At 43.9% G+C, this 9,672-nt stretch overlaps 1 protein-coding gene across 1 annotated transcript in view; it reads right to left on the reverse strand.

The window, feature by feature from the left end:
- The window catches only part of SEC63 (SEC63 homolog, protein translocation regulator), an 86,763-nt gene extending 78,318 nt beyond the window's left edge, over window positions 1-8,445 (reverse strand). The window contains exon 1 of the mRNA XM_050786712.1: window positions 8,013-8,445. Coding sequence (XP_050642669.1) covers window positions 8,013-8,136 — 124 coding nt within the window. The 5' untranslated portion in view covers window positions 8,137-8,445. The remainder of the gene's footprint in view (window positions 1-8,012) is intronic.
- Between the last annotated feature and the right edge of the window lie 1,227 nt (window positions 8,446-9,672).

A 9,672-nucleotide genomic window follows, 5' to 3' on the forward strand; every position in this document is an offset into this window, starting at 1 on the left:
ATCCCAAAGCCTTCATCTGCCTAAGATCCAGACCCACCAAAATGAATAACTGCTTTTCTTCTCCTCCTGTAGGACCAAGAAGGTAACCACACCTAAACAGACCCTTCACAAGATAATGTACAAGTTCATCTCTGTTCTCTGATCCATTCTCCCCAGCAATCCTATCAACAGAATTCCTCTTCTCCCCCTTCCCATAACCTGTTTCACCAGGATGGTATATAAGCTTCTGAACTACATTGGAGTGTGGGGAATCACTTTGTGGTTCGCCCCATGTACACATCAAATACATTTGTATGTCTTTCCTCCAATTAATCTGCCTTGTCTGAGTTGATTTTTCAGCAAATCTTCAGAGGGCAAAAGGGAAGTTTCCCTTGGTCCCTACATCCACACTTTGTTTTCTAAATAATAAACTAATGCATTTAAAAGAATTATGAGTTTATGCTTTGGGGCACACAATGTACAAAGATGTAATTATGTGAAATCAAACACTGAAAGAGGTGGGGATGGAGCTATAAAGGAGCAGAGTTTTTATATGTCAAAGTTAAACTGGTATAAATTGAAATTACAATATTTAGGATGTTTAATGTAATCCCCATGGTAACCACACAAAAACTACAGAATATACTCAAAAGAAAATGAGATGTGAGCAGTGGATCACGCATGTAATCCCAGCACTCTGAGAGGCTGAGACGTAGATCGCTTGAGCCCAGGAGTTCGAGACAAGCTTGAGCAACATGGCAAAACCCAGTCTCTATTTACAAATAAAATAAAAATAAGAAAATGCAAAGAAATATAAACATTTCACTACAAAAAAAAAATCAGCTAAACAAAAAAATAGTAATGCAGGAAATAAGGAACAAAAGGCTATATGCCTATACAGAACAAATAGCAAAATGACAGAGGTCCTTCTTTTTATTGTATGTGACAGGGTCTCCCGTCATCCAGGTTGGAGTGCAGTGACATGATCATAGCTCACTGCAGCCTCAATTTCCTGGGCTCAAGTGATCCTCCTGCTTCAGCCTCCTGAGTAGCTAGGACTAAAGGTGCGCGCCACCATGCCTGGCTAATATTTTTTTTATTGTTTGTAGGAACATGGTCTCATTATGTTGCCCAGGCTGGTTCAAACTCCTGGACTCAAGTGATCTTCCCATTTCAGCTTCCCAAAGTGCTGAGATTACAGGAATGAAACACTGCACCTGGCCCTCCTTCCTTAACAGTAATTACTTTAAATGTAAATAGTTAAATGTTCCAATTAAAAGACAGACCTGGCAGAATGGATTAAGAGCACCTGATCCAACTATGTCCATTTACAAGAGACTCACTTTAGATCCAAAGACACAAACAGATTGAAGGTGAAAGGATGGAAAAAATATTCCACGCAAACAGTAACCAAAAGAGAGCAGGGTGGTGACTATAGTATTAGACAAAATAGACTTTAGAACAAAAAAGATTACAAGACAAAAAAGACATTACATATTAGTAAGAGGTTCAATACAGCAAGAAGATATAACATTTATAAACATTTATGTACCTAATGCCCATCAAAATGTACAATGCAAAAACCAACAAAAACAGATAGTGCTACAATAACAGTTTCAGACTTCAATACACCCTCCATCCCCAATAATGAATAGAACAACCAAAAAGAAGGTAAGGAAATAGAGGACTTAACACAAACCAACTAGATCTAACAGACATAAATAACACTCACTACCCAACAGCAGCAGCACTCACATCATTCTGTAGTGCCCATGGGACATTTTGCAGGACAGACTATATGTTAAGCCAAAAATTAAATCTCAGTATATTTTAAAAGATAACTATCATACAAAGTATCTTCTCTGACCATAACAGACAAGTATGACCAATACGGATGAGTACACTGAGATACACAGAAGTTAAAGCAGTAGCCAATACAGATGAGTATACTGAAACACATGGAAGTTAAATAACTTACAATAGGCCGTAGAGCCGGGCGCGGTGGCTCACGCCTGTAATCCCAGCACTTTGGGAGGCCGAGGCGGGCGGATCACGAGGTCAGGAGATCGAGACCATCCTGGCTAACACGGTGAAACCCCGTCTCTACTAAAAATGCAAAAAATTAGCCGGGCGAGGCGGCGGGCGCCTGTAGTCCCAGCTACTCGGGAGGCTGAGGCAGGAGAATGGCGTGAACCCGGGAGGCGGAGCTTGCAGTGAGCCGAGATCGCGCCATTGCACTCCAGCCTGGGCGACTAAGCGAGACTCTGTTAAATAAGTTTTGAAAAGGGAAGATCAAGCCCCAAAAGTAAGATCAAGGAGTCATAACAAAAACTTTTTTCAAAAACTTTTTTGAAATTATACATTTTATCTCAATTGAAAAGGAATTCTTTCCATAACCTATGGAAAGAATAAAAGCATGCTTTTGATTATTTAAAATTCTAATAATTACAAGCAATCAGTTATTTTCTCGTCAAATATACCAATAAAATCCTAATGATATACAATGTTTAAAGTCATAACTCTTCTATTGTAAATCAAAAAAGTAGTAAACAAAATTATGCACATAAGAATAATGGTTGGATTGAAATTCCACATAAACATTAAGAATACTTGTTATTTTAAAAGCACTAAGCAAGACAAACATTAACAATTACTAAGAAAGCACAAAGTGGGCAGTGCACACAAAAGGTATTGTTGGGAATACCAAAGATGGGTAGTGCTAAGGTAATTATGTGCAATTATTTCAAAATGTTAAGGATATCCAAATTATATAAGACTCCAATCATGGCACAATGGTAAATACTCTGGAAGCCATTAATACACAACTATGATAAATTGATTGTAAACTTGTATCATTAAAGTTGTTTGACAAAAATATCTGGCTTTTAACTCCCAGAACTTTACAGTACTGTTCTGTAAGTGCTTCTTAGCTATGTAAAACAAAAATGCTAACACATTAGTTTTTTGGATATTTTTGTTGTTGTTACCAAAGAGCACATACCAAAATATACTACCTCCCAAAATGACAACTACAGCAAAAGACCATTACTAAGGAAGCTCTCCTCCAAGCAGCACTTCTCAAACAGCTACAATTTAGACACCTACAGGGATCTTTAAAAAATACCAATACATAGCACCCACTCCAGACCAAATAAATCAGAGTATCTGGGGATGGGTACAAGTGTTTTAAAAAGTTCCCGAAGTGATTCTAATGTGTAGCCAGGGTTAAGAATCACTGTACCAAGGAAATCTAAGCCCTCTGTGGTATCATTTCATACAGAGCTTTTGTCCTTAATTGTCTGAAAAAGTATTCATTTTATTCAGCCAACTTGCAAACCAAGAGAGTAAAACAAATAGGACCCTTTAACTACTAAAAGGGGTGTTAATTAGAAGTACACTTAGCTAAACACGTTAGGCAAAAATCAAGGCAAAAGGAGTCCATTAATGTTTTAGATAACAGATACGTTCAATTAACATGTCAAATATGCCAATAAACAAACTGCGGATTTTTCAAACCACAGACTACAAACTGTGAAATGGTGCTATGCTTTCTGGTGCATTCAAGAGCCCACTAATTCCAAAAGAGCCGTGCTGAAACAACTGTCAACCTTAAAAATTGAAAGTTCCAAATGTGTTGCAAAAAACACAAACAAAAAACCGAAATAAAGATTACTTAAACTGGGCCGGGCGCAGTGGCTCATACCTGTAATCCCAGCACTTTGGGAGACTGAGGTGGGCAGATCACTTGAGGTCAGGGGTCGGAAACCAGCCTGGCCAACATGGTGAAACCTTGTCTCTACTAAAAATACAAAAATTAGCTGGGCATAGTAGCAGGCACCTGTAATCCCAGCTACTTGGGAGGCCAAGGGGGGAGAACTGCTTGAACCCGGGAGGTGGAGGTTGCAGTGAGCCAAGATCATGCCACTGGCATGTGAGCCTGGGCAACAGAGTGAGACTTCATGCCAAAACAAACAAAAAAATTACTTAAACTGAACTTTAAGGTTGTATAACTGCCAGAGCAAACCTTTTCATGCTTTCATGCACACGCTATCTCTGAAAATACTGTCAGAACTCTGAAATTCAAACACATGCCTACATTTTTGTATTTGGCTACTTAACTGTTTCACAGGACAACTAAATAAATTAAGCCTCAAAAACAAGTATTAAAATATGCTGTTGCGGCCGGGGCACAGTGGCTCACGCCTGTAATCCCAGCACTTCTGGAGGCTGAGGCAGGTGGATCAATTGAGGTCAGGAGTTCGAGACCAGTCTGGCCAACATGGTGAAACCCCATCTCCACTAAAAATACAAAAATAAGCCAGGCATGGTGGCTCACACTAGTTTTCCTAGCTACTCAGGAGGCTGAGGCATGAGAATCGTTTCAACACGGGAAACAGAGGTTGCAGTGAGCCGAGATCATGTCACTGCACTTCAGCCTGGGTGACAGAGCAAGGCTCCATCTCAAAAAATAAAAATACTTTTATATATATATATACACACATATACATATACACATATATAGACACACACACACACACACACATATATATATATATATATATATATGGTGGTGTGTTTCCCCAAAACAGTACTACGGGGTCCTCATCTTTTATTTAAAATCCTTAAGAACAAATGTGCTTCAGAATTTTTCAGATTTTAGAAAGATAACACAGCATTTATACCCAAACAGACCCTGTAAGGTCTAAAATAGCACCAATAACCAAATAAATTAATATTCCAAGAGCAGAACATAACTATTTCCTAAGTGAGATAAGGATTATTAAGTAGCCTTCTGTCAGTACAAGTCAGCAAATTATTTTGCAAAAACTTCTGAAAAAACTTCCTTTTTCAGAGCTTTGAATGAAGCAGTAATTCAAGATTTCTCTTTGATATTCAAGATACTGCAACTGAGCTGCAGAAAAAAGTCACTATGATGAAAACATCCTTTTAATACAACTGTAATTCTACAGAAACAACTCAAGTTATTAGAGTCCAAGCGGTGCCCAATAATTTTCATAATGATTAGAATAGCATTTAAGTGTTCACCTTAATTTTCATAACACAATTTTGAGCAAGACCAAACAAATACATCAAAATATGCATACTGACTAAGGCAAGCCTGAAGCAGAGGGCCTGATGTAAAACAGGGGCAAACTGACACCCATAATAGCTCACCTAACTTTCTATCTAGCAGTGTAGAAACCACACAGGGCTCTGAAGCTAAGTGATCAATGTTCTAATCCAAGCTTAACCATAAAGGAAAATTACTTACATACTCTACCCCCAGTTTCTTTACCGGTAAATGGAGATAATAATAGAACCTACCTCACTGCATTTTTTTTTTTTTTGGAGACAGAGTCTCACTTTGTTGCCCAGGCTGGAGTGTAGTGGCACAATCTCGGCTCATTGCAACCTCCACCTCCCGGGTTCACGCAATTCTTCCTGCCTCAGCCTCCCGGGTAGCTGGGATTACAGGCGTCCGCCAGCACGCCCAGCTAACTTTTTGTATTTTTGTAGAGATGGGGTTTTGCCACGTTGGCCAGGCTGGTCTTGAACTCCTGACCTTAGGTGATCCGCCCACCTCAGCCTCCCACAGTGTTGGGATTACAGGTGTGAGCCACTGCGTCCAGCCAACCTCACTGCATTTTTAAGAAGATTAAATAAAGTAAAAGTTGAACTCCATGATTTACAAATAGCGTTAATCCCCTCCACCTAAACTACCACCACTTTTTCAAAGACACTTACATACTGAGGGGGGTCAAGTATGACTTGTTGGCAGGGCGTGGTGGCTCACACCTGTAGTCCCAGCACTTTGGGAGGCCGAGGAGGGCAGATCACTTGGTGTCAGGAGTTGGAGACCAGCCTGGTCAACATGGTGAAATCCCATCTCTACTAAAAATACAAAAATAAGCCAGGCATGGATGCCTATAATCCCAGCTACTCAGGAGGCTGGGGCAGAACTGCTTGAACCCAGCAGGTGGAGGCTGCAAAGAGTCAAGATCGAGCCATTGCACTCCACCCTGGGCAACAGAGTGAGTCTCTGTCTCAAAAAAATAAATACATACATAAATACATAAATAAATAGTATGATTCGTCTATGAAATCAGATGAATTTTATAATACAAAACTCACCATGAAAATATGACTTTCAAATTTCAAAAATCCGTCCTGACACGGTGGCTCAAGTCTGTAAGCCCAGCTAGTCGGGGGGCTTGAAGCGAGTTCAAGACCAGCCTGGGCAAATGAGACTCTCTCCACTTTAAAAAGAAAAACTTCAAAAATCCAATGTAGATTAAAAAATGATGGCTAATTTCTGAAATCAGGGCCGTTTCTCAAAACATTTTTTATACCTTTGCTCTGCCTGATCAAAACACATTCTAGCCAAAACCACCGACTACTCTCCCAGTATCTTTTTGTCTTCTACACTACCAATTGCACACATAATGGTTGTTAGGTGAAAATAAAACTACTGAAAAGTGAACCCTTTTAACTTGAAATATCACAACGACAAGAATGACCTAGGTTTTGCAGACAAGAATAAGTCAATACAGTATTAAGACTTCACTTATACACAACCACTGTCCAAAGAACCTACCCAATATTTTTTTTCCTTTTTCAACATCGAGGAAGAACCTACACAATTTAAATGCACTTAGGAAATAAGGCACAACAGTCCAAAATCCAAATTTCATAAACTACCCATTGAGTAAGAAAAGTATTAAGACTGGTAACTGTGCACAGAGTTTTGCATCTAATGGATTTTTTAACTTACTGTCAAAGGTGCAAAATGATGGAATCCTTTACTATTTATCCTAAATTTATTTTAGTTCTATTCCAAGTCAAGAATGTTAGTTTCCTGCAGATCACAACGGGCGGGGGGGAAAAAGAATGTTACAGGGCATTGAATCCATTCAGCATAACAAGTTCTGAGCTGATTCAATGCTTCACTGTTAACAACTTCCCCGAAGTAGAATATGTAACCTGGACAACATAGACCTCCAGCACACCCAGTTGAAGAGAAGATATTTAAGCAAGTTAGCACAGCTCTTGTGAAACAGAAAGCCTTCCCTAAGTTGTTAATACTCAAAACCTACTCCTTACTGTTAACACTACCATAAATAACCCATTAGGCCCTCGCAGTTACATCAGCTTTAAGAATATCATCTGCCATATGTCCTAGTAGAGTGCAACAAATGGATGCAAACATTACCCAAACATAAAGTGAAATATGAAAAGAATCTGTTATTCTGTGCTTTAATTCGATGTTGTTTAATGTGAAAAGACTTAGAACCAAAAGCAAATCGACCCACTACCTCAAAATTCCCTATAAGATTAATTAAACGAGACTTAACCCTTCATACTTGCACTTTTTCCGTCACAAACAGGAAACTCCAAAGAAAAGGAAATAGAAAAAATCCTATTTTTGCTAAGAGGAATAACAGCATTGCTTCCAACCCCCCACAGTGAGTGAACAAATGAAAAAGCAACGGGAGGAAGTGACGGGGGTAGGCGGTGGAGAGCTCAGTCGGAGTCCTAAGCGTGCCACCCGGCTCAGAGATGCCTCAAAACATCTGTTAAGAGCAGCTGCAACAGGGAAACAGTAGTCGGGGGAGGAGGGCCGCGAACTGGAGGGACTGAGAGTTGTGCCCGCACCTTCAGTTTCTTCCCTGGCCAACTCTTTGCTCACCTCCCAAGTCCCCATCCTCCCCATCCCATCTCGCTTCCTCCATAAAGAAAAATCCCCAATAAAAGCAGAGGCAGAGAAGACAAAGAGGCAGGAGGAGACTGCAAGGAGCGTCCACAACAATGGAGAAGATGGAGCGAGCGAAACTCCTGAGGACAATGAAGGGAGGTGGAGAAGCGCCGAGGGAAACGCCGCCGACCCGGGCCCCGCCAGTGGCGGACGCTGGACACAGGCCGGGCCGCACGGTCCTTGTCACCCCGGACGCCGAGGGCTGGGGCCGGGCGCCACAGGGCCTGGGGGCGCTGGGGCGGCCTGCGCGGGTCCGCGGGCAAAGGCCGGCGGGACTCACCGGCATTCTGGTCTCGGGGCCAGAGGTAGTATGTCGCTGGGATCACGATGAGCCCCACGAAGGAGGTGAGGAAGTAGAAGAAGGTGTTCCCACTGTCATCGTACTGGAACTGCTGTCCGGCCATGGCACCCCCTCCTCCGCCTCGCTCTTCTCACCGCCGCCGCCACGACCACGCTCTGCACTCCCGCTCCCAACGCCCCGACCCAAGTGGCGTAGCTTGGACGCTGCCGCCGCCGCCTCTCCTCCCTGCCCCCACACCACTCTCACGGACACGCCGCCGCCGCCGCCGCCGCCGCTGCTGCCGCCGTCGCCGCCGCCGCCGTCGCCAGCTCTCGCGAGAGGAGATAGTTCCCGCCCCGCTCAGTTTTCCCTCCCCCTGCCTGTCCCCAACAAGCTAGCTAAGGAAGACGTGGCGAGCGCAACGGTGGAACTCGGCGAGGTCTCGCCCTTAGCCCCGCCCCAACGTCAAAGCCCCTCCCCCTAACTCCTCCCCTAGGACCCCGCCCCTAACCCCTCCGCCTTCCTCCACCGCTCAGTTCCCAGCGCCCCACGCCGGATCCCGGGCGTCGGCTTGTGGGATCCCAGTGAAGGCTTCCCGCCCGAGCAGCGGCCGCGGGCGGTTCACTTGGCTGCGACTGGGGTCCCAGATATTCAGAGAAGAGCTGAGGCTTAGCCTGTCCTGCCCTCTCGATTAGTTGCCCTGGTTGATCATGTTTCCTTGGGTTCTGGATCTTCTCCTCCAGCCCCCATATTTTGGATGACAAATGTCATTTAGAATAAGGGGTGGGAGGCCGGGAGCAGTGGCTCACACCTGTAATCCCAGCACTTTGAGAGGCCGAGGCGGGCGGATCATGAGGTCAGGAGTTCGAGATCAGCCTGACCATCATGGTGAAACCCAGTCTCTAATAAAAATACAAAAATTAGCCGGACGTGGTGGCTCGCGCCTCCGTCTCAAACAAAAAAGCGGGGGGGAGGCGTGGATTGCAGTTATGTTTACAAAGCAATGTTTACTATCACGCCGGGCGCGGTGGCTCACGCCTGTAATCCCAGTGCTTTGGGAGACCGGATGGATCATGAGGTCAGGAGTTCAAGACCAACCTGACCAACATGATGAAACCCCGTCTCTACTAAAAATACAAAGCTAGGCCGGGCGCGGTGGCTCACACCTGTAATCCCAGCACTTTGGGAGGCCGAAGCGGGAGGATCACGAGATCAGGAGACCGAGACCATCCTGGCAAACACGGTGAAACCCCGTCTCTACTAAAAATACAAAAGAAGAAAATTAGCCGGGCGTGGTGACGGGCGCCTGTAGTCCCAGCTTCTCGGGAGGCTGAGCCAGGAGAATGGCGTGAACCCAGGAGGCGGCGGAGCTTGCAGTGAGTGGAGATCGCGCCACTGCACTCTAGCCTGGGCGACAGAACGAGACTCCCTCTCAAAAAAAAAAAAAAAAAAAAAAAAAAATTGCAAAAACTAGCCGGGTGTGTTGGCACGCGCCTGTAATCCCAGCTACTCAGGAGGCTGAGGCAGGAGAATCGCTTGAACCCTGGAGGCGGAGGTTACAGTGAGATGAGATCGCTCTTCACTGGGTGACAGATTGGAATCTACGCTGTGCTCATTTTACAGATGAAAATTTCCCCAGTCCCCTACAGATGGTTCCCTG

The sequence above is a fragment of the Macaca thibetana genome, chromosome 4, assembly GCF_024542745.1.
Source record: "Macaca thibetana thibetana isolate TM-01 chromosome 4, ASM2454274v1, whole genome shotgun sequence".
In the NCBI taxonomy this organism is placed as follows: domain Eukaryota; kingdom Metazoa; phylum Chordata; class Mammalia; order Primates; family Cercopithecidae; genus Macaca; species Macaca thibetana.